Source organism: Penicillium canescens (assembly GCF_028828765.1).
Source record: "Penicillium canescens strain IBT 15451 chromosome Unknown utg000003l_segment0_segment0, whole genome shotgun sequence".
Taxonomy (NCBI): domain Eukaryota; kingdom Fungi; phylum Ascomycota; class Eurotiomycetes; order Eurotiales; family Aspergillaceae; genus Penicillium; species Penicillium canescens.
This window is the reverse complement of record NW_026703965.1, coordinates 2,860,794-2,883,830: the sequence shown is the minus strand read 5'-3', so window position 1 is coordinate 2,883,830 and position 23,037 is coordinate 2,860,794. Positions and strand designations below refer to the sequence as shown.

Below are 23,037 nucleotides of genomic sequence, written 5' to 3'. Positions count from 1 at the left end.
CGTACTTTGTGTACTCCGTAGAGGGAGAGAGAGAAGAGGAGGGAAAATGGCGCATTACATCATTTTAGCTTAAGCGGCTCTCCCACCCTAGAATGTTGCAGCCCTGCTCTGGAGTTGGGGGCCAATGTAAGATATGATGCGGGCACTTGATGCCCCGTAAGCTGTCGGAGCTCAAGTGTAACTATCCCTTCTTGGCTACATGTGCCCGGCTTTGGGAATCATGAGGGCTTTGCCGGCATGGTTTGCACTACATCGCACAATTTATTGAGAGCGCCTGAACCGAACTGTTGTTCGAGTATACTTCTGCCATCGCAGTATACAATTGTCGATCATTCCCCACATTGCTCCTTCGTGGCGTATATCGTTTTGTGGTAGTCCAAGGGAGTATGATATGCACTCCAAGAGAATCCCCAAAACGCTCCTCAGCTGATCTTATTGGTCTACTCTCTAATATAAATCTCAGATCGTCTTGAGGGACACTTCGATGTGGATATCAAGTGGAGTCATGTCTGAACATCCGAACGCAGAATGCGATCCCCACCAACGTATGGTGGGGTGAACCTAGGTACATGTAGACCAAAACAGAGAGGGACTTTCTTTTCGTCAAGATCATTGAGAGAATACAGCGTTGAAGTGTACGCTCCGTAGAATGTGTAGAATGGTAAAATGTCACTTCAAGATGACGTATGAGCTGGTTGGTCTTGGCGGTGGAGAAAGAGGAAAGGCGCCGAGTTTGATCAAAAAGTTAACGGTTCCTCTCTCTACACACGCAGCTTGCAGATATCTCACCTCTTTCCTAAGTCAATTCTTCACAACCTCCACCTCGGTCTTCCGATACCTCCACCTCCCATCCACCACCTTCCCTCCGTGATCACACCCAAAATGGCATCATACCTAACCGGCAGCGAGGCCTTCACTCGCGAGAAGCTACCAACCGAAACCTCAAACGCAGGCCCCCAAGCAGCCTGGGCAGACAAATACCGCGGGGTCCGCACCCACTCCCAATGAAGCCCACACACCAAACTAACCAAAAAGCAGGCAACAATTGAAGACCTCGACCCCCCACCCGCGCTCTCCATTTCCTCCCAAGACCCAATCTCCACCGCCCTAATGGCCGCCTACGAGCGCGACTACACCCACCTAACCGTCATCTCCCCCACCAAGCGCTCCCTCCTCGGCTACCTCAGCATCCCGCGCCTAAGGGAGCTCCTCCAATCCGGCGCCGTCAAAGAGTCCGACCCCGTCTCCGCAGCGATGCAGCGGTTCAACCGCAAGCGCGGCATCTACCAAGTTATCACGATGGAGACGCCCCTTGAGGAGTTGGAGCAGTTCTTCGAGAGCGAGACTGGGCCCAATGGCGATAAGCGGGAGAAGCAGCAGTTCGCTGTTGTTACGGATGTTTCGCGCAAGTTTGTTCTTGGTGTTGCTACTAAGGCTGATCTTGAGGAGTTTGTTAAGCGCAGACCTACCTGAGGTAACTTGCCTCTTACTCGACGTAGTGTGTGTGATGTGTGATGTGGGATGTGGTTTCCTTTCGGCACAGCATATCGGCGTATTCTGTCTATCTGGGCATCGTCTTTTCTCTATATGCGGTTCCTTCAACATGAACCGGGTATATCTAACATGGGTTGGCTGGGATGGGTGGATGTGTCGAGGCTTTATAAGTCTCGGATTCGTCCGTGGTGTGTGTGGGTTGTTCTTGTGATATCCAATAACACGAATGATGTGGTCAATCTGTAACTTTTTTTGTTGGAGATGGTTGATGTGCTTTCGTATACAAAATAGCCCGTAGAAACCCGAATTGAATACCGCAACGCCGAAGTAGAAGCCATCCGCAGACCCGACTCGATGCGGAGCTGCTCACTGGGCTTTCTTTGAATTTGACTTGGACTTGTCCGTCTGTCTGTCCTCTTGGTCTTCTTTCCAGGCTACATAAATGTATGCGAACAAGACCACGTTCGCAGTTACGGCGGCAGTAATTCCAGCCAGTGTGGAGCTGCCTATATGATATTCTGGTTAGAAGACATTCTTGTAGATGGAAGTGAAGGCGCATACCACTGAAAATGGTGTTCACCGTCAGGAAATACATTCCAATGGGGGCAGCAACCATGGCTGCTGTGAAGCCAAGAAGCTTGTAGATCACATCGCTATATCAGAAGAATATGAGAGCTGGTCTTGTACTTGGCGGGTAAGGTATCTTACGCAGGGACGGCGGGGGTCACATCGGAGGTGCCTGGAGCTGGAGCTTTGGCGACGTCCGCGTAGGACTGGCCATGAGGACGACGGGCAGACATTGTTGATTTAGTTGTCTAGGATAGATAAACTGTAGATGTAGCAAGACGAGTGGAACAGAGATGAAGGGCGGAGACTAGTTCCCGCAGTCACATGCCAACACTTGATTGGTTGGGAGTATAGACAGTATACAGTATTATGTTCGGTGATGAGATGAATAATTATTGCTGGACTATTTTATAATTTATTCCTATTCTTCTTCTATGCATTGCTTTGTCCTGTTTAATTGATAGACACGTGATTGGGCGCGTCCAAGCATTCGCGTTTCCGCCCTGGCAGAAAAAACAGTTCCTGAATCGCCATCGATAGAGCCTCAATGCTATTCAAAAGTCGCTATGGACTCTGTTCCTGACATTCCCCACAAGACACCCTCTCCCGACCCCGAGTACGAAACTATAGCCACTCTCCCTGTCGCAACCCCATCGCAGCGCTTAACACAACCGACCCAACTCGTCGACAATCCCTACTCGCGGAATACTGTTATCCAAGTCGCCGCTTCTTCGCCTACCGGTCCTGCGTCTTCCCCACCTCGAAGACCTCAAGGAGGTTTGCTCTCGTCTCTCATTGCCCCTTCGGGAACTCAGTTCCGCCCTCCTTCCGCAGGACCTGCCAAAAGAAAGCCGGTGTTCGATCTTGACGACGGTCCAACGTATCGAGGCGGCTCGTCTGAAGACGAGCAACCCCTTCGCAGTACAGATATCAAACCTGCCATGTTTGAAAAAGCCGTTCGGAGTCCCGAAAAAGAAAAAGTCATGGAGTCCCCTGTCCGTCCCGACGCCGGTCCAATGGATCGATTCCGTGAAATTACTGCCTCCGCAATGTACGATCCCAAATCTGCTCCTATGAAACGCTCCGCAGACTATATGAGCGACTTCAATCCCAAGGGCGTCGCTATGAAGAGAATTCGACAGGATGCACCCTCCCGCGCACAGCCCGTCCCCCTTGTACCAACCCCCGATATCACTTTTATCCAAGATTACAGATTGCGCATCAAGGTCGAGCGCATTCTCAAGATAATGCCTCTTATACCCGTGCAAACAATTATCAATGCTGTTGTTCAAGCCAATGGCCATTACGACGACGCCCTCAAAATTCTGGGCGATAGTGCCCAGGCGAATGGTGTCCAGACCGTGGAGATTGAATCATCGGAAGACGAATTGGCCTCGCCAGCAACTACAGGTCCGGTCCCCGTGGCCAAGCAGAAGATCAAGGCCCGTGGGACTATCCAGGACAAGTGGGCCGCCATGAATCTGCCCGCCACCAAGACTCAGGACTCCGACGAAGAGAATAAGCCCAAGCGCCGCCTCGTCCGCGGTCCCAAGTCCTCCCGCACTGCCTCTCCGGCTCGCCCCATGATAATTGACTCCGATGACAGTCCGCCAAAGAAGAAGCTTGGCCGTCTCCAGAAGGGCCGCAAGATGGCTTCGCCTCGCTCAGAATCCCCCGAGGCTATGATGAGTGATTCGGATGATTCAGATGTTCAGATGCAGGAACCCACCGCTGGCGGACTGGATTCCAAGGTCCTGAAGTTTTTCAACACTTGCGCGGTCCGTGATCTGGCTGATATTGCTGCAATTCCCGAGGAACAGGCCCAGATTATCATAAAGAACCGTCCCTTCCAGTCCCTAGATGATGTTCGTGTTGTTTCTGCTCCTGTTCCCGAGACCAGCAAGCCCAAGGGCAAGCGGGGTGGCAAAGCCCCCAAGCCAATTGGTGAGAAGATTGTCGACAAGTGTGTTGACATGTGGACTGGTTATATGGCCATTGATGCGCTTGTTGCTGAGGTCGAGGCAATCGGTGAGCCCATCACCGCGGAAATGAAGAAATGGGGTGTCGATATGTTCGGCAAGAAGGACGGTGAGCTTGAGCTCACTAAGATTCCCAACACCAAGGCACACGATTCGGGCATCGCGACCCCTTTGTCCGATCGCCAATCACCTGACGAGGACGAGGATTCGCTCGTCCCGATGCGCAAGTCCCGGTTTATCGGTCAGCCTGCCATCATGGCAGATGACCTTGAAATGAAGGATTACCAAGTGGTGGGAATCAATTGGTTATCACTTCTCTTTGAGCAGGAACTGAGCTGTATCCTGGCTGATGACATGGGTCTGGGTAAGACTTGCCAGGTCATTGCCTTCCTGGCTCACCTCTTTGAGAAGGGCATCAAGGGGCCTCACCTGATTGTGGTGCCGTCTTCTACTATTGAGAATTGGCTCCGCGAGTTCCAGAAGTTCTGCCCAACTCTCTCGGTCATGCCTTACTATGCCGGTATCAACCAGCGTGCTGAGATCCGAGAGCAAATTGAGGACAACCGCGACAACATCAATGTTGTCATTACCACTTACACCATTGCAAAGGCGAAGGTTGATGCCAAGTTCCTTCGCGATGTAGATTTCACTGTTTGTGTTTACGATGAGGGTCATATGTTGAAGAACCACCAATCTCAACTTTATGAAAAGCTCATTCGCATTCCTGCCCGCTTCCGACTCCTCTTGACCGGTACGCCTCTTCAAAACAACCTGCAAGAACTCGCTTCTCTTCTCGGTTTTATCCTACCGTCTGTCTTCCGTGAGCACAAGGAAGACCTCCAGGCAGTCTTTGCGAACAAGGCGAAGACCACCGATGAGTCCCACGCAACCTTGCTCTCGGCGCAGCGTATCGAGCGTGCCAAGTCTATGCTCAAACCATTCGTCCTCCGCCGTAAGAAGCACCAGGTCATTGATCTTCCCGCCAAGCATTCTCATGTCGGCTGGTGTGAGATGAAGTCCTCTCAGATCGATATCTACGAGCACGAAAAAGACCAAGTCCGCCAGCTCCTTGAAGACCGCGCAGCCGGCAAGAAGACAGGCTCGAAGTCTGCCAACATCCTCATGAAGCTCCGTCAAGCAGCCATTCACCCTCTCCTCGCTCGCCGTCACTACACCGACGAGATCCTCCAGAAAATGTCCAAGGCTTGTCTCAAGGAAGACAAGTGGTCGCTCTCAGACCCGAAAGTCATCCTCGAAGAACTCCTCCCCTACAACGACTTCGAATGCCACCACATGTGCGTGGAGAACCCAGGCTCCCTCGGCAAATTCAAGCTCAAGAACGACGAATGGATGGACTCCGGAAAAGTCGAACAGCTCCGCGAACTCCTAACCCGTTTCATCGCCAACGGGGACCGAACTCTAATCTTCTCCCAATTCACAATGGTCATGGACATCCTCGAGCACGTCCTCGAAACCCTCAAGATCGAATTCGTTCGCCTGGACGGCCGCACCAACGTCGAAGACCGCCAGTCTATCCTCGACGCCTTCCACGAACGCGAGGAAATCCCCGTCTTCCTCCTCTCCACCAAGGCCGGTGGTGCCGGTATTAACTTGGCCTGCGCTAACCGCGTCATCATCTTCGATTCTTCCTTCAACCCGCAGGAAGATGTCCAGGCTGAGAACCGCGCTCATCGTGTTGGTCAGACTCGCGAGGTCGAGATTTACCGCCTTGTTACTCGTGGCACTATCGAAGAGCAGATTTATTCTCTCGGTCAGACCAAGCTGGCGCTTGATCAGGCTGTTGCTGGTGAAGATGAGGCTGTTGCGAAGAAGGGCGAGGAGGCCGGTATGAAGGTTGTTGAAGGGATGATGATGGCTGAGCTTCAGTCAAATGCCAATGGCTCTAAGGAGAAGGAGAAGGAGGCAGAGGAGTAAGTAAGAAGAAAACTGAGTCTGAGTGGTAATACCTGGTTCTGGTTTTGGTTAGGTGAAGAAGGTGTTATGGTTCGAATTTTCTCATGGAAATGTGATTGATGGCGATTTTGAGGTTAATGGCTAATGGCCGTGGTGAGGACATGCCTTTTTTGCATGGTGAGTTCTTGACATATTGAAAGTATGGCATTATATCAGTTAGAACATGGTGTTTTTGGGTAGCTTGACTTGTGATTTGTGAGGAGATTTGGTGCATATTTTTATTCTGTATCTGTGCATTACGGTCAGGAATTTACTGCCTTTCAGCCGTAGCCTTGCTTCTTTGTTCGGAAACTGGGTTATAACTAGGTTGGTGGAATATGGAGATTGTAGTGATATACAGTAGAGGTAGAAGCGCTTGGATATGGTGTTGAGAATGAACACGAACATGAACATGTACACCGGAGGCATGTTTGTGTATTTTGTCAAGTGGGGAATCTATATGAACATGACAAAGGGATGGAAGGAAGAACACCTTGGATGCAGACAGGAAAGAAAGAAAACCAAAACCGGTAGCTATGCATGTTGACCGAGACCGTTCTGAGGGATTAGAGTAAACAAAAAGAATATAGAGCACGGTTAAACGGTCACCTGGGGCTGACTTTGAGCCTGAGTCTGAGCCTCCACCGGAGGAACAGTGGCATCAGCAGCCGGCTGCGCAGCATCAACCTTGGCCTTTTGCTCTGGCACAGAAGTCCTACGAATAGGACCACAGCCATTAGGCACAGCCGGGGCAGCCTTTGACCGAGCAGCACCACAACCAGCAGCGCGAGCAGCCTCCGACTCCATAGCCTGTTGCACCGCCTTGGACTTCCCCTCAGGGGCCTCAGCATTCACATGCGCAGAGGCAGGGGCAGAGGCAGGCACAGACTCCCACTTCTGCGAGAGATCCAGAATCTCATCAACACGCATAGCAGCTGGAACCAAATCATCGAAACCCAAATTCCGACAGATATCAAGATAAGTCTTGCACTGCTTAGCCTCCTTGAATTCCTTATTCTTCCCAGGAATCAACATATTCATAAGATACTTCGTATTCCCAAGCCGGTTCTCAACCTCCAAACAGAACTTGAGATACTCATAGACGACCTCTCTCCAGGGCGCAACACCGCCATCCGCCTCAGCACGGAAACAAGACGAATTCGTCTCGGCTGATGTAGCAATCATCGCTCCGTCAACGCCGTACTCGGTCATAAGCGCGAGTCCCTCATCGCGCGACGTGACGTCGCCATTCATGACACATGCCACGCCGGCTTCGTGGCAGATTTCCGCTACCATGCGGAGTTGATCGCGGATTGCGCGCTCGCGGGGTCGCATTGGTGTTGTACGGCAGTGGACAGTCAGACCTGTGATGCCAGTTCTAACGAGACGGGAGACGAGAGCGCGGGTTGCGTCAGGTTCGGAGAGGATGCGAATTTTAACTGAGATGCCGATTTTAAAGGGCTCGCCTACTTCCTTGACGAGGGCTTCGAGGATCGAGACGAGGAGGTCCGGCGTGCGGAGGAGGGCGGCGCCCATGCCGCCGGATGTGCTAAATGGTTTGGGACAGCCCGAGTTGACGTCTATGCCGTCGACGTCAGCAGCCACAACGCGGGCAGCTTGGACGGCTAGGTCTGGGTTTGCGGTTCCCATTTGGAAGATTAGACGGCCGGATTCGCGGGCTCGATCGATGCGGTAAATTATTGAGGCTTTGGTTGGTTTGTCTGGGCGGCCACCGTTTGATGGCATGCGCGTGAATTCGATCGTCCCGTTGCGAGGGTTGATGCGTCTCTCGGCGCCGATTAGGGACCGGTCGATTGTCTCTGGACCCCAGACTAGGTCTGCGCCGTATTTTAGGGCGAGGAGGCGCGAGGGGAGTTCGCCGGAGCGCACCATAGGTGCTAGGACGATCTTGTTGCGGTAGTCGACGCCGTTGGCGGGGATGGGCACGCGGGCCACTGTGGCCGGGGAGATTGCGTTGGTCATTGTGCGGAGGAGTCTGATCATAGCATGCTGCGGGGTTGAGGGTGAGTTCTTTTTTTTTTCCTTAGTTCCCCGACTGGATTGATATCACGTGGAGATAGTATCTATTTTCACTTCACTTGTGTCTATCACGTGCAAGTCACGTGGTTAATCGTCAGTGGATTTCAAGTATTATTACAGGTTGCGTTGGTCCGGTTTTTTCCGAGAGTTGGCGCCAATCAACAGACAATATTCCCTGCCAAGGATCACGACATCGTGAATTTGATTGTACCTCAATACCTAACTAAATGTGAGTTTCGTCATAGTTAACTTAACGTTAATTAGAGTAGACAACTATATATAAAGCATACAACTGGAGGGATATTTATTGTAGGCCGCGTATAATATACCGATATCGGCACTCTCGCAGTCTGGGGTATCGTGTACATGCAGAGTGCATACTGTCAAGCAGATCAAATCTATGTCATAAGTGACCTTAAACATGTAAATGTACACCTGGGCATATACGTATACGTGGATGTATGTGACACAGTCGGGATGTCAATCTCGGGGACACTATTGATGCCGAATCTCGGAACCACAAAAAAAATATCAACCTCCGACAGGGGTAAACCAACAGAACTGGAACACACCACTTTCCAAGGTTGTCCAGGTTGTGTATGTTCCGCGTAATACACAATTAACTCATCTTCTGCAGCCAATGACTCGTCCTTTGGCCCGACTGGGATTTCATACCTCCACCGCCTCCCGCCGTGTTTGGCGCACCTCAGCAACGGTGGCTCCCCCCACTTCCACTGCCCCTCCCTCCTTTTCTTCCTTTTATTCTCCCATTTCCCGTGCGGCCCAAATATCTAGACACTTTTCGTCACCTCCCAAAATGTCTTACACCGTCCGCAAGATCGCCCAGCCCTACACCCTCGAGCACCGTGTGTTCGTCGAGAAGGATGGCGTCCCCGTCTCGCCCTTCCACGACATTCCCCTCTACGCCAATGAGCAGCAGACCATCCTTAACATGGTCGTCGAGATCCCCCGCTGGACCAACGCCAAGCAGGAGGTAGGAGACCTCAACCACAACGTCAATTGAACCCTATGTGCTAATTGCGTCAACCCGGAACGTACAGATCTCCAAAGATGACTTCCTGAACCCCATCAAGCAGGACACCAAGAAGGGCAAGCTCCGTTTCGTCCGCAACTGCTTCCCCCACAAGGGTTACCTCTGGAACTACGGTGCCTTCCCCCGCGTAAGTGTGCCCTCGTGACTATGCAGGAGGAGGGGTAAACTAACAGATTTTGAATCAGACCTGGGAAGACCCCAACTCCGTCCACCCCGAGACCAAGGCCAAGGGTGACAACGACCCTCTCGACGTGTGCGAGATCGGTGAGCTTGTCGGCTACCCCGGCCAGGTCAAGCAGGTCAAGGTCCTAGGTGTCATGGCCCTGATCGACGAGGAGGAGACCGACTGGAAGATCATCGTCATCGACGTCAACGACCCTCTCGCCCCCAAGCTCAACGACATTGAGGATGTTGAGCGTCACCTCCCTGGTCTTCTGCGCGCCACCAACGAGTGGTTCCGCATCTACAAGATCCCCGACGGAAAGCCCGAGAACCAGTTCGCCTTCTCCGGCGAGTGCAAGAACAAGAAGTACGCCGAGGATGTCATCCGCGAGTGCTCCGATGCCTGGGAGAAGCTCATCTCCGGCAAGACTCCCCGTGGCGAGATCAGCCTGTAAGTTCATATTCAACGTCCCATTGGGGATCTTATACTAACATGTACTAGCGCCAACTCCCAGGTCGAGGGCTCCGCCGACCGTGTCGACCAGTCCCAGCTCGCTGCTATTCCCCGCGGTGAGAACCTTGCTCCTGCTCCCATTGACGGCAGCATTGACAAGTGGTTCTTCATCTCCGGTGCTGCTGTGTAAATGTCTTTTTTGCGAATACCAAATCAAAATGTTAGCGTAACCGCCTCTAGGCGGGGCTTATATTGAATGTGAATAGCTTAAATGTCAAGCATGTGTCAACATATTGGCAGCAAGTCAACCAATCGATTGTGTCCAACCTCGTACCCGGACAGACATCAACCATAGTCCGTTCTATACCAGTGTCTCTATACTAGTAAGCATACCAAAGAAATCCTCACAAAATGAAAATAGATATAATATAATATAATACAATACAAATGCACAGCTCACAAAACACCCATAAGTTATATCACATAAACAAAAACAGAAAATCACCCCTTTAGACTAGCTTCACGCTGCAAAGCACGACCAACACGAGAAACCTCCTCAATGACATCTCCAATCTTCAACCCCCGCTTACCAACATCAAGTGTAAGCTCCTTCCCACCCTTAAAGCCGATAGTCATAGTCGGGCTCTGCGTCGACTCACGCGGCAATTGCTTGACCTGGATATCGATATGGGTGGGACTGCTTGTTGGGATTGTGCTTGGTGTGCGCAGCATGCCTAGGAAGAGGCGGCAGGGTCTTGAGGCGCGGGAGAAGGGGTTGTACGCCGTGCGGAAGGTGGTTATTGTGCTGATTGGGATGGTCATTTTGGCGGTGTTGGTGGTTGGTTTAAGGGGGAGGAAGTGTCTCTGTTAAGGACATTAGTAATTTGAATGTCATGTGAACCAAAGATATGTTGGTTTAGATTTGGTTGTAATATTGTACCTGGATGGAGGGAGTCGGGTTTGACTCGGGAAGTTTTTTAACGGTGGTTTCTTCTCTGGATTGAGCCACGCAGCCGTTGGGGAGGAGAGTATCGGATGTGGTTGTTGTAAGGAGGGAAATAGAGTCAGGTATGATCAGTTTGCGACAGGTCTGACGGGAAAGGCGCGGTGGTCAATTGCAACTTCGTATCAACTGAAGGTCTCCGATGCGAATTGCGGTTGAGAAATGGGGCATGTTTGCTCCGAATGCAAACACAGTAAACCGAATGACGCCCGTCAACATGGCAACTTCGACATACAACTTGACACATCTTACGGACCTCGTTACCTTTTTATACTTGAGGACACATTCCCCCGTGGTAAATTTTATCTAGGAATCCTCTGCGACACCCACAGCTGGCGACATTCGAATGCGTTAAACCGACGGAGCACCATACCAGTCGTATCCCAACATGTCCTCCACAATAGGTCTCCAAGGCCGCCTGAAAGAGCTCTCCACTGCCCTAGGCCAGACCCAACCTCTCGTTAACCGATTACGCGATTTTACGGCTTCCATTGGACAAGGCGATGAGGCGCGCCTCGAGCTTGGGAGCGAGATACACTCTCGGTTGAAGGAGGCCGAGCAGGAGTTGGAGTTATTGCGGGTTGATGTTGAGGCACTTGAAACTGGCACCGATAGCAGGCGAAAGGCTTCGGCCTCTCAGGGCGAGAAGGAGGCTGAAAGGGAGCGGGTTGCTGCCATGGCGGGGCGGTTGGCTGAGGAGCTTAAGAGGTGGGTTATACTGGCCTAATCTGGAACAGCTTGCACATGTTGGAGATTATTCTCTGCTGCATCGCTGCTGTCGCTTGAGATACAATTTGCTAACTTTTGTTCAGAACGCGAGGCGACTTCCGAAATGCACAGTTGCAAGCGAAGCGGAATGCAGAGCTCGCTAAGCGGAAAGAGAGAGTTGCTGCTATCGCGGTCAACGACTTCTGAGAAAAAGCAGCCGTCTGAAAGATTCACGCAAGATGATCTTGTTCTCAATGCTTCGAATGATGTGACATCTGCTCTGCGCAGAACTCATCAACTTATGCAGGCGGAGCTTTCTCGCAGTGCATTTGCTCAGGAAACCCTTGGTAAGCTCTTGGCTGCATTCAACTTAATTGGCTGCTAACACGTTTGGATAGAACAATCCACAGTTGCTATCAACTCTCTGTCCGAGTCCTACAGCGGTCTCGATACTCTTCTCTCGTCATCCCGCAGCCTTGCTAATTCTCTTCTCCGCTCCCAAAAATCCGATACTTGGTATCTTGAGACTGCATTCTATGTTCTTGTTGGAACTATCACATGGCTTATCTTCCGACGTGTCCTATATGGGCCTCTTTGGTGGCTCCTATGGCTCCCCTTGAAGCTCATTGCTCGTGTTGTGTTTGCAGCTCTAGGTGTGGCTGGATTGTCTAGCACAGCTGTGCAGTCATCTACTGATTCACTTTCTGGCGATATCTCGTCCGTTATTCATGAGACAGCTACGGCCGTTGTGGGCGGCACTGTGACATCCACTGCTACATGGGAAGAACCGTCAGTACCAGTTGGAAGTGACCGCGTGATCGATGAGATCGGTCGTATGGTTGAAGAAGCCAAAGAGAAAGGCGGAATTGATGATATAACCCCCGAGGAGAGGGAAAGGCAAGAAGCACTTCCTCGGAATACGAAGAAGAGGATGTACGAGGATGAACCGGTGCGGGATGAGCTATAGAACATGACCAATACATTAATGATGCACCATGCTACCACTAGGTTTCAGTCGTCCTAATGTGCTTAACACTAGTAAAGAAATGTATTGTTCGAGCCCTGTTGAGCTGAAGTATATTGGGCCACTCTGATTGGTCAATGTCCTTAAGTGCTGCGCGTATCACGTGGAGACGCGTCTTGGTTGTGGAGGGCGTCGGGCGAGATCTTTTAACACATCGACCAGCTTCGGAACCATTCTCGCCTTCTAGTCCGAGCCTTCTAATAATAATGGCTTCCTCATTCTTCAATAATAAGGCCCATGCCGCCGCCGTTGCAGCATCCAGCAGCTCCAAGGCCAAGGCTGGCGACAACAAGGAAGACTCGGCTCGTCTCCAGCCATGGGTTGAGAAATAGTACGCCAATGCTCTATCCAAAGCTTCCAGACCAGCACACTCACGTATCCCAGTCGCCCCAAGACCCTAGACGATGTCGCCGCGCAAGACCACACAACAAAAGTCCTCCAGCGCACCCTGCAAGCTTCCAACGTCCGTTCCTAACATTACCCCAAACCACCACACCAATAAACTAACAATCCCAAGCTCCCCCACATGCTCTTCTACGGACCCCCAGGAACAGGAAAAACATCTACTATCCTCGCTCTAGCCAAATCCCTCTTCGGACCCGCCCTTTACCGCTCCCGCATCTTGGAACTGAACGCCTCCGACGAGCGCGGCATCGGCATCGTCCGCGACAAAGTAAAGAACTTTGCCCGAGCCCAGCTCTCCCAACCAACAGGCCTAGACGCCGCCTACCGCGCCCAATACCCATGCCCACCCTTCAAAATCATCATCCTGGACGAAGCCGATAGCATGACACAAGATGCGCAGTCTGCGCTGCGCCGCACGATGGAGCAGTACAGTCGCATTACGCGTTTCTGTCTGGTGTGCAACTATGTCACGCGCATTATTGAGCCGCTTGCTAGTCGGTGCAGTAAGTTCCGCTTCAAGATGCTGGATAATAGTGCGGCTGGGTCGCGGATTGCGGGCATTGCTGAGGCTGAGGGACTGACACTTGATGATGGGGTTATTGATACGCTTATTCGGTGTGGTGAGGGTGATTTGCGTCGTGCTATTACTTATTTGCAGAGTGCGGCGCGGTTGGTTGGTGCTACTAAACCTGCTGCCGGTAAAAATGGCGATGATGATGCTGAGATGACTGACGCTGGGAGTGAGAGTCACATTATTACTGTGCGGAGTATTGAGGAGATTGCTGGTGTTGTGCCTGAGAGTATTCTTGATTCCCTTGTGCAGGCTATGGAGCCTAAGAAGGGTGTATCGTCTTATGAAGCTGTTTCTGGTGTTGTTACGGATCTTGTTGCTGATGGGTGGAGTGCTACTCAGCTTCTTAGTCAGGTTTGTGCTTCTCTCCCTGGGATGGTGGTATCAACTGACATGTTTCAGCTCTACCGGCGTGTTGTCTTCAGCGAGGCAATCCCCGATATTCAAAAGAATAAGATCGTCATGCTCTTCTCCGAGATGGATAAGCGCTTGGTCGACGGATCTGACGAGCACTTGTCCATGCTGGATCTGGCACTGCGGATTTCCGGTATCCTGAGTGGAAATTGATCCCGCAAAAAGCCAGTCAAGGTCCGCAGATACAGATTACATTATTTGATCCTGAGATTATCGAGCCTGGCTGGATGAATAGATGGCGTTCGGAATCGGGATGGTTCCCATGTTTGAGGCGTTGCATATGAAGTTTCTAGCATTTAGTCTCTTGTTAAAATGGAATGATCATGATACCCTTCCAATATCTGTTTCCTCCGTTTAGTTATGGACATTAAATTATGAGCCACAAAAGAAAACACGTCCATACGGTGGCAATCAAGAGTAATACCATTCAAAGAGGCTGGTGTGGTAAGTGTGCCTTTCCTTGTCGCCTCCATTCCTCAAGCTTCTCTTCCGTCGAAATCCTGATCAAAAGCACTCCACTCCAGATGTCCAGAAACGAGATCATCCTCACTGCGCGAGCCACATCTCCATGGACCTTACTTGACCCCACAATCAAATTCTCCCAAGCCTGAAGCTTCTCAAGGAAAACCATACATAAAACATCCTGTAATTTATATAGATATCATCTAGCTAGCACACGGTTAGAAGTATACAGCAAAGCGGGACTTACTTAAAGCAAATCATTTATAGTTGGCTAATGCATTGAGTCGCGCGTATATATCTAAACCTAACATCTATCAAACCCAAACAAATCTACTCTAACCGTCTACTCAGACTCAAGCAGATCAGAAAGCTTATCCAAATAGACATGAGGCTTAGAATCCCCAGAAACAAAGTCCTCCTTAGAAGAAACACCAGTCAGCACACCGAGCGTGCCACCAAGCTTTCCCTCAAGCCCAAAGCGAATATCAGTATTAGCCCGATCACCTACCATACAAGCACGGCTACGATCAAATTGGAACTTGCCCTCAATAGCATCCATCATCGCCTGACTAGGCTTTCCAAGCGCCACAGGCTCCTTATTTAACATCATAATGAGTGGCGCACTCATCGATCCAGCACCAGGGAACAGAGTCCCGGAGTTGGGCAGTGTGGAGTCGATGTTGGTTGCGAGGAAGACGGCGCCGCGCTTGATGTAGTGGTATGCCAGTGCGATCTTGAGGTAGTTCATGTGGAAGTCCAGACCGACGAGGACGACTCCGACCTCTGGGTCTAGGATTGATTCATCACCTGCGGCGATCTTCTTGTAGTCTTCTGGTGTGACGTCGCGACGGTAGGCTGGGTCTGTTCCGCCGATGAAGGGGACATTCTCTGATTGAAGTTCTTGCTCGATGCCTGTTTCGCCAATCACGTAGACCTTGCGCTTGTTTTCGGGGAGTTTGAGAATGCGCGAGATGTATATTGAGGAGCTGTATGACGAGGAGAAGATTTCTTCCTGCTTGGTGTGAGACATTGGGGTTCAATATTAGACCAGGAGGTTGACTGACGACTGTGCTGGGTATACCGAGGCCCTCCAGCTTCTTGCGGTAGTCTGCGCGGGACTTGGTGCTGTTGTTCGTCACGAAAACGACTTGCTTTCCTGTGCGGAGGATTAGCTTCTACTTTCATTCGCTCCATGGTTTACGCGTACCATTCTTCCGGAGAAGCTCTAATGTCTCCACTGTCCCGGGGAAGAGGTGGTCACCGGACCATAGCACTCCTATATCACTTTCCTCTCAGCTGTTGTTTCAATGCGGTGATTCGCGGGGGTCGTCGGAGGGAAAGCCGAGATTCGCAGTACGTGAGATACTGACCATCGCAGTCGAAGAGGAATACCTGCAAGATATCCGGTCAGCAATTGGCTCTCTACAACAACCCTGCGCGATCATATCGGGGACTTACATCAAACTTGTCCAGGAACTCCTTGAGACCGGCCTTATCGCCGGTCAGATAGCGGGGTGCGCTTTGCACAGATACTTGCGTCATGATGCGAAAGATATGGACAGAATACAGAAGGGAAGAAGAGAAGAAAAGAAATAGAAATCCACGAGTTCAGCTCTGACTCCCGTACGACCCGAAGAGAATCTCCGGTGAATCGTGGGGCCGCGGGGTTTCGCATTCTTGGCATTCATCATTTCTCAACTATAGACGGAGTACACTACAACTTCAACATTCCCATCTTTTTCCTACGCAATGTGCTCTGTCTGAGGCTTGTCTTCATGCTCGCTTGAATCTCCTTGTTTCCGGAACTGGTGCTGTCCAATCTCCGCCAAACTCACGCCTTGCGCGCGCAATGTCTCCAGATGCAGAGCAGCCTCGGCCTCTTCGTCTCGCTCCTCCTGCGACATCTCAGGTCCCCAGAAGAGGAAAAACAACATGAATGCCCAGACTGCGCCCATGAAGATGGCAATAACCTTGCCATAGTTGAACCGTGCCTTTCCATTTAACCCAGGCGGTAACGGAAACCGCTCGCCAATGATAGACTGGATCGTTGCCGAGGCGGAAGATCCAAGGTTACCCAGCTGGTAGGTCAGTCCAACCATTAGAGTTCTGAGTGCGATCGGGGAGAGCTCGAGGAGATGAATTGGCATCGGACCCCAGACGCCACCAACAAAAAACTGCTCGAAGAAAGCACAAGCGGCCAACGACATGTTTCGAGGCAATATGTACGCCGGGATAATGGCGCCTCCGAGAACACATGACACAAGCATGGTCAGGCGTCGGCCAAAGAAAGTGCTGATGTAGCCAATTGTGCAGCCACCGATCAAAGCACCGATCTGGCCTACAACCGTGATGACTGTGGTTTGAGTCGCATCCATCCCGACCTGATCCTTCAGGAAGGTCGGATAGAAGTCCTGGCTACCATGGGAACATGAGTTGAAGCCTGTCATCAACACAATCAGGTAGATGAACAGTACCCAGTTGTCACGAAGAGCCCGTCCAGCATCCCGGAGGAACACGCGCAAGCCCGTCGGGTGGGTACCATCGTCACTCACTGCATTGGCTCGTGCCTCGCGCTCTGCTTTCATGACTTGGAAGTGGTTTGTCTCTGGTAAGCACCAACGAAACGCGATGATGAGCACTGGTGGGCCCGCGCCGAACCAGAACAGACTTCTCCAACCGTGACTTGTTGTCGGCACAAGGGCGCGATAGAAAGCCGCCGCAAGGAGATACCCTGTTGCATAGCCCATTTCGAACAGTCCGGAGAGTAAGCCGCGAGCTTCATATGGAAGGTCTTCCAGAGCGGTGGCTGCTGCTGGACCGAACAGCCCTGAAGAGTGTCAATAAATACCAGTCAAAAAACACCGGATTGAATGCATACCTCCCATCGCGATACCATAGAGAGCACGCACCCCTAAGAACTGGGGAAGTGTCTGACAAAACCCAGAACACAGCTCGAGTATGATGAACAGGAACAGGTTGATGATCATTGGCCATTTGCGTCCATATCTATCCGCCAGGACTCCGAAGATGATAGCCCCAACCGACCGCAGCATAAGTGTTACTGTCATACCCTTGTGTATGTTAGAAGTGTTGCAAGTACATGTACACATGACCGAGGAGACCTACCCATGAAACGTCCGAATACGAAACATCAAACGCCTCGGATATTTCAGTGATTGTCATAGACACCGTGAAAAAGTCGAATGCATCCCATGTCCACCCGAGAAAGCCAGCCGCAAACATGAGCCATTGATGGGATGTCAATTCCCTCAGGATGGCGTACGGGTTTCTCAGCTTGTTCTGTGGAGACTGGTTAACAATCTGGCCAAAGACCAAGTTTGAGGGTCGCTGTATGTGAGCTGACCTTTGGTGGACTCAGGCTTGATACTCGCGTCGCAAAGTACCGGATGATTTGGCTAGGGGAGTAAAACCACCCGGCTGCCATATGGTTCCTCATGATGCAGAGTTGTTTTCGCAGGTAATACCTGCTACATCCATCCCACGGCGCAGTCTCTTTATATTCTCGCATTACCGAGGTATATGTCGATCATGTACCCGGACGAGCAGTACTCAACATTTGTATCTATGTCTTGGCCATAACAATTAACCACTCAGAATTGCATTGAACAGGCAATATCCCGCCATTCCTGTCCATCTCACCCCCATAAATACCTTATCCAACGAATCATCACAATAGAGACTTATTTCCCCGCATTTCCACTGCCGGCTTCAAGGAAGTAAGATATTAAGCGTGAAGCTTAAGCAACAGTGCGATATACACTCGGGGCTGTCCTTCCCCACTACGGTCATCAGCCGAGATCAGGGGCTCGGCCTATTGTCCGCTTGTGCGGGGGGAGTTGGGTCTGGCATTCCAGAGACAAACATAGAATATCTTCCTTTTCTCTTGCTCTGTGGAGCTGTCGAGCGGAGCTTTGGGCATCGCACTAAGTCTGTATTTTCTTGGCGGACATCGGGTTTGAGTTGCGTCACATTTGATGGAATGTGAGTACTTTCACAATGGAATTTCTTGCAGCCGAATCCAGACTGCTCAAATATAAATGGCTATCATCATTGCATTATTTCACCCTCTACAGTAGAAACTGTTCCAGGCCAAACACCAGAATCCGGGGTAAATGCGGGGTTGGCTACGCAGTCTAGCATCTGGGATGTTACAGCGCATCTATCGCTCCATACTCCATAGTCCGTATGTAATGAATATCGCGAGTAGAGATGAGTAAAATTAAATTTCAACACAGAACTAATAATACATTTCAATTTCTTTGCACAGAAATTACATCAAATCTCCGTAAGTCCTTCCCTCCGCCTCCATATCCTGATCCTTCTTCATATAGTCCTTGACCCTATCCATTTCACCCTCTTTCTGGGGCTGGTCTTCATGCTGCTCCTGGTCAGGGTCATGCTCATCCTTGGCTTGATGGGCTTGGTCCTTGTCTTCGTGATGATCACGGTGGAGCACTTTATCCATGAAGCCACCGAAACTTCCCTTGCGGTGCTTCGGTTCTAGGGGTGATATTAGCTTGGAAATAGGTACTTCTAGGAATAGTGCTTACCTTCAGGCATGCTTTCTCTCCTTGGAAAATGAATTTTGAAATGTGGTGTGTACTGTCGCTGAGTGTTTGCGATATAGAACGTCGTGACGACAATCATATAGAATGTTGGAGGAGCATCGTTCTTATAACGGGCAAAGAAAACAATGGAACTGTCGTCATTCCACGGATGACCTTCATCGTGGAAGCCAATACAAATGCCATTGACTAAGATTATTTTCCGACAGTTTGGATTATCGCGAGTGAGCGCGTCATCGATATTTATTGCTCTGGGAGTTAACTACGGACCCAAAACACAACGGCATAATTTAGTACTCTCCATATCATTATGGAAAATATGCATGTTACTCACGCTATTGAGCAATTCTTGAACTCTGATGTCATTCGTTGTCTGGAACACATGTATTCGCAAAATTTTGCCACCTCTGAGGGTATCTATACATTTCTCGTAGATTGTAGGCTGTCTGTAAAACCACCGAAGATCGAGTTGCGCCACGACCACTTATTTCAAACCTCAACCTCTACCAAGATGAATACCTATTGTATTTACATACTGTTGTGATCTGAGGGGCAAGGAAACGCCAAGTCATGAAGACTCCACTATATTTGAATTCTTATTCGTACTCGGTATTTCTGTATCCAACTATCGCGGGCAGATACCCAAATATAGCTTGCTAGCTAGATCGTCTACATTTTCGATCCTGAACCGTCGTTATGGAATATCATGTCGGCTAATCTTCGTCCGCGGACCAAAATACCTGGCACTCCAGGTCATCCATATCATGGTAGTTGTTCATCCTAGATAAGGAATCTCGGACATTGCAAACTCAGAAGTGCCAGGAAGCTATTAGATGTCTTTCATGGCAGTGCGCAAGCGAACTAGCCATAGGGGGCTCGGGGCTCTTATTTCATGGAGCTGACTCTACCGTCAGACGTGGCAGCATCAGTGGGGCGGCCCCCGATATTTAGTCTTCTTTCGCGTCAGCAATACCGCGCTTTTCATTCGTTTGGAAAAACTATTATGAGACAAAATGGCCAATAGCACAGGGACCTTGAGTTTTAACCAACAATAAGACGTGACGGGAGCGGGGAGGCGTGTATGCACTAACGAGATATGCGTACAGCGGAGCTCTGTCAGAGCCCAATATATATCAAATGTGACAGGGGCCCACAGGCGTTATCTTCATTCATTGTAGCCTCCTTCCTCTTCCCCTCTGTCTGCCTCAGTCCTAGTCCAAAGGCTCCCTACGATGTCTTACAATGTCTATGTTGGCTTAATATTGGGGATAGTAGGTCTCTATGTCACCAAGATGCTCTTGACCCGCAAAGGGCCTCTCGGCCCGCTCCCACCGGGACCACGACCTAAACCTGTACTTGGCAATATCGCCGATCTGCCACCCCCAGGGACACAGGACTGGATGCACTGGCTCAAACACAAGGAGTTATATGGTATGTAGGACTGAAATCTTTCCGTTGGCTCCAAGTACGTAGGAAATTTTCTATCTTCAACTTGCTGAGAGATGTTCAGGTCCAATTAGCTCTATTACGGTGATGGGTCAGACAATTGTCATCCTCAACGATGCAAATGTAGCATTAGAACTGCTGGGCAAACGTTCTGCTATCTATTCATCCCGTCCGAATTTAGTATTCGCATCGGAAATGTTAGTCCACGACTCTTTCAAAACAACCATGTCACCCAGCTAATATTCATAGGGTTGGCTGGGAGCACATTCTAGCTATGCAACCATATTCGGCTCGGTTCCGTGCCTATCGCAAAGCATTACACCCATACATTGGCTCCGAGTCTGCTGTTGCTCAGTTCAACTCACTCCAAGAGATCGAAGCTCATCGATTTCTCTTACGCGTGCTTGGAGATCAATCCAAACTCTCGGAGCACATTCAAACGTTAGTACAGGGTTCAATTTCGACGACTGTGTCGAGCCCAATCTCTGAAAACTGCGTATCTAGGGAAGCTGGCGCTATAATTCTCAAAATCGCATACGGCTATACAGTTGAGGCACATGCCCGCGACCCCCTAGTGCATATTTCTAACCTGGCTTTGGATCATTTTTCCAAGGCTGGAACACCCGGGGCTTGGTTGGTTGATATGATTCCAGCGTGTACGTTCCACCCTTTCATTTTCGACAATTGGGCGATTATTGACTGTGAGCAGTGAAATATGTCCCTTCATGGGTTCCTGGGGCTAGTTTTAAGCGAAAAGCGCAGGTATGGAAGAAGAATCTTGAGACTGTTGCAGACAAGCCATATGCATTTGTAAAGCAGAAGATGGATGGTGGCCGGTACGTGTCATCCTATCTCTCGAACTTGTTCAAAACGGCAGGCTATCCCCTTCCTGGCTCAGAGGACGAGTTAATTGCAAAATGGACCGCCGCGTCACTCTATACCGGAGGCGCTGACACAGTAAGATGAGATACAGCCCATATTCTCCGCTAGTACTGACATAATTAGACTGTGTGCGCCATTGAATGTTTCTTCCTGGCAATGACATTGTTCCCCGACGTCCAGCGCAAAGCCCAAGAGGAGATTAATCGCGTGTTAGGACCTGACCAGCTTCCTAAAGTCAAGGATCGAACTCGCTTGCCATATATTGATGCTGTGGTGAAGGAGGTCCTACGCTGGCATCCGGTTGCACCCATGGGTATCCCCCATGCATCAAGCGATGATGATACCTGGGAAGGATATTCCATCCCAAAAGGTTCATTGCTGATGCCAAATATCTGGTGTGTCTATACCGTCTAATAATAATTCTTGACAAATCCTTGGACGATCTATTGACTTGTATGAAAGGGCCATGACGCATGATCCTGCAGTCTATTATGATCCTATGATATTCAAGCCTGAGCGTTTCATTGGTGTGGACGGCCGAGGACCTGAAATGGACCCGAACGATCTTGTCTTTGGGTTCGGGCGTCGTATCTGTCCCGCGAGGTTTTTGGCTGCAACTACAGTTTATCTGAGTGCTGCGCAAACCCTTACCGTCTTCAACATCAGGCCTGTCGAAGAGCGGAAAGAAGTCGATGTTCAGCCGGATTTCAAGCCGGGAGTTATCAGCCACCCAGTTCCATGGAAATTTCATATTGCACCTCGTAGTGCAGCTCATGAAATCCTCATTCGCTCAGTGGAACAAACACATCCGTGGGAGCAGAGCAATGCCTTTGAGTTGGAGGGTTTACCAAAATGATCACTATCTTGGAGAACAGCGTAAGATATTATCAAGGGGAAGGTGAATACTGGGCAGAATGTTCGTTCATTCAATCTACGAGAAACATCCCGATGTGAAGAATGCTGAAGATCCCCCGAGGAACGGGAACAAGAAGGACTCCCCCATTAGTTACGAGTCCAGTGAGAAACGATACTAGTAGCTAGGTATACTTCGAATCTACTGCCCGTTCTTTAGCTCTGTATAAATCGGTCTTAACGCACTTTTCGACTTTTTAAGGTGAGTGAAGAGTTTGTTATAGATACTAAAGATTAGATGAATACTAACATCCTTTGTCTTTAAAAGAAGAGTTATAAATTTGAAGAAAGGCTGGGTGATCTAAAGAAGATATTCGATTTGTCGCCATTCTTCTTGACTTAACGCACGATGCATCGTGCCACAAAATTGCTACAAATCAGGTACGAAGATATCATCGCTAAGGAAGAAATGGATACAGAAGCTGTGCCGAATCCTCCTCCTACACGGATGCAACCGGAATACGAGTGCCAAAAGTGTGCTGTTGCTGCTGAAGAGCGGCTGTTTGACTGAAAACTGATGAGGTATTTTATAACTCGGCCGGTATTTCTTGGCTGGCGTGGCTGACCTCGATTACGGCTGAACAAAATGAAGTGGCTAAAAGCCAGGCATTGGAAGCCTACTAGGACACAAAATTATCATTACGTGTTATGTAATTTATTCAGGCCCGACAACCTGTTAGAACCTTTAACTTGAATACTAATACGGGGCTGGCACTCTCCTTTGGTACTTGACAGTGGGAACTAGTCCGCAGATAGCCCGCGAGATGGCTTCAACCTTTCGACTTCCCTTTTCCAGCAGGCCCAATTTCGTCCGCCAGCCACCACTACCCACGAGGCGCTTCTTCGGGTTGGAAAATATCATAGTTAATGGGATATGATCATAAATATAAAGCCGAAGACAATGTCGTATCATGGGCTAGC

The 23,037-nt window shown here is 50.1% G+C and overlaps 13 protein-coding genes across 13 annotated transcripts; 7 read left to right on the top strand and 6 right to left on the bottom strand.

Moving 5' to 3' along the window:
- Nucleotides 1–882: 882 nt before the first annotated feature.
- Nucleotides 883–1,473, top strand: N7446_004547 (putative cystathionine beta-synthase (beta-thionase); the record flags this gene model as incomplete). Its single annotated transcript, XM_058513296.1, has 2 exons — nt 883–987; nt 1,039–1,473. The coding sequence occupies 2 exons, from the start codon at nt 883–885 to the stop codon at nt 1,471–1,473; spliced, it is 540 nt and encodes a 179-aa protein (XP_058374625.1).
- A 284-nt stretch (nt 1,474–1,757) lies between these two features.
- N7446_004546 (vacuolar ATPase assembly integral membrane protein VMA21) lies at nt 1,758–2,323 on the bottom strand. Its single transcript, XM_058513295.1, has 3 exons — nt 2,203–2,323; nt 2,056–2,147; nt 1,758–2,000 (listed from the first exon to the last, which is right to left on the bottom strand). Exons 1-3 carry the CDS (start codon nt 2,292–2,294, stop codon nt 1,861–1,863), a joined length of 324 nt encoding a protein of 107 aa, XP_058374624.1. The 5' UTR covers nt 2,295–2,323; the 3' UTR covers nt 1,758–1,860.
- Nucleotides 2,324–2,627: 304 nt separating this feature from the next.
- N7446_004545 (DEAD/DEAH box helicase) lies at nt 2,628–5,975 on the top strand (the record flags this gene model as incomplete). Its single annotated transcript, XM_058513294.1, has 1 exon — nt 2,628–5,975. One exon carries the CDS (start codon nt 2,628–2,630, stop codon nt 5,973–5,975), a length of 3,348 nt encoding a protein of 1,115 aa, XP_058374623.1.
- A 615-nt stretch (nt 5,976–6,590) lies between these two features.
- Nucleotides 6,591–7,976, bottom strand: N7446_004544 (tRNA-dihydrouridine(20) synthase (NAD(+)); the record flags this gene model as incomplete). Its single annotated transcript, XM_058513293.1, has 1 exon — nt 6,591–7,976. One exon carries the CDS (start codon nt 7,974–7,976, stop codon nt 6,591–6,593), a length of 1,386 nt encoding a protein of 461 aa, XP_058374622.1.
- A 643-nt stretch (nt 7,977–8,619) lies between these two features.
- On the top strand, nt 8,620–10,039 carry ipp1 (inorganic diphosphatase IPP1; the record flags this gene model as incomplete). Its single annotated transcript, XM_058513292.1, has 4 exons — nt 8,620–9,027; nt 9,095–9,214; nt 9,273–9,700; nt 9,752–10,039. Coding segments are annotated over 4 exons (1,098 nt in total), but the record flags the coding sequence as incomplete, so codon positions are not given.
- A 165-nt stretch (nt 10,040–10,204) lies between these two features.
- N7446_004542 (mitochondrial 54S ribosomal mL53 protein) lies at nt 10,205–10,953 on the bottom strand (the record flags this gene model as incomplete). The annotated part of the gene is made up of 3 exons (XM_058513291.1): nt 10,205–10,567; nt 10,644–10,793; nt 10,942–10,953. 3 exons carry the CDS (start codon nt 10,951–10,953, stop codon nt 10,205–10,207), a joined length of 525 nt encoding a protein of 174 aa, XP_058374620.1.
- A 141-nt stretch (nt 10,954–11,094) lies between these two features.
- On the top strand, nt 11,095–11,621 carry N7446_004541 (uncharacterized protein; the record flags this gene model as incomplete). Its single annotated transcript, XM_058513290.1, has 2 exons — nt 11,095–11,414; nt 11,519–11,621. The coding sequence occupies 2 exons, from the start codon at nt 11,095–11,097 to the stop codon at nt 11,619–11,621; spliced, it is 423 nt and encodes a 140-aa protein (XP_058374619.1).
- Nucleotides 11,622–11,715: 94 nt separating this feature from the next.
- N7446_004540 (uncharacterized protein) lies at nt 11,716–12,381 on the top strand (the record flags this gene model as incomplete). The annotated part of the gene is made up of 2 exons (XM_058513289.1): nt 11,716–11,761; nt 11,813–12,381. The coding sequence occupies 2 exons, from the start codon at nt 11,716–11,718 to the stop codon at nt 12,379–12,381; spliced, it is 615 nt and encodes a 204-aa protein (XP_058374618.1).
- Nucleotides 12,382–12,644: 263 nt separating this feature from the next.
- N7446_004539 (replication factor C subunit 2) lies at nt 12,645–13,981 on the top strand (the record flags this gene model as incomplete). Its single annotated transcript, XM_058513288.1, has 4 exons — nt 12,645–12,769; nt 12,823–12,901; nt 12,956–13,768; nt 13,817–13,981. 4 exons carry the CDS (start codon nt 12,645–12,647, stop codon nt 13,979–13,981), a joined length of 1,182 nt encoding a protein of 393 aa, XP_058374617.1.
- Nucleotides 13,982–14,633: 652 nt separating this feature from the next.
- On the bottom strand, nt 14,634–15,832 carry N7446_004538 (uncharacterized protein; the record flags this gene model as incomplete). Its single annotated transcript, XM_058513287.1, has 5 exons — nt 14,634–15,302; nt 15,355–15,446; nt 15,498–15,566; nt 15,661–15,682; nt 15,749–15,832. 5 exons carry the CDS (start codon nt 15,830–15,832, stop codon nt 14,634–14,636), a joined length of 936 nt encoding a protein of 311 aa, XP_058374616.1.
- Nucleotides 15,833–16,032: 200 nt separating this feature from the next.
- N7446_004537 (sugar transporter family protein) lies at nt 16,033–17,747 on the bottom strand (the record flags this gene model as incomplete). The annotated part of the gene is made up of 4 exons (XM_058513286.1): nt 16,033–17,117; nt 17,169–17,361; nt 17,417–17,590; nt 17,655–17,747. 4 exons carry the CDS (start codon nt 17,745–17,747, stop codon nt 16,033–16,035), a joined length of 1,545 nt encoding a protein of 514 aa, XP_058374615.1.
- Nucleotides 17,748–18,509: 762 nt separating this feature from the next.
- On the bottom strand, nt 18,510–18,987 carry N7446_004536 (uncharacterized protein). Its single transcript, XM_058513285.1, has 2 exons — nt 18,862–18,987; nt 18,510–18,811 (listed from the first exon to the last, which is right to left on the bottom strand). The coding sequence occupies exons 1-2, from the start codon at nt 18,956–18,958 to the stop codon at nt 18,582–18,584; spliced, it is 327 nt and encodes a 108-aa protein (XP_058374614.1). The 5' UTR covers nt 18,959–18,987; the 3' UTR covers nt 18,510–18,581.
- A 1,121-nt stretch (nt 18,988–20,108) lies between these two features.
- Nucleotides 20,109–22,060, top strand: N7446_004535 (cytochrome P450; the record flags this gene model as incomplete). Its single annotated transcript, XM_058513284.1, has 7 exons — nt 20,109–20,307; nt 20,387–20,519; nt 20,572–20,763; nt 20,827–20,978; nt 21,032–21,279; nt 21,328–21,599; nt 21,667–22,060. The coding sequence occupies 7 exons, from the start codon at nt 20,109–20,111 to the stop codon at nt 22,058–22,060; spliced, it is 1,590 nt and encodes a 529-aa protein (XP_058374613.1).
- Nucleotides 22,061–23,037: the final 977 nt, after the last annotated feature.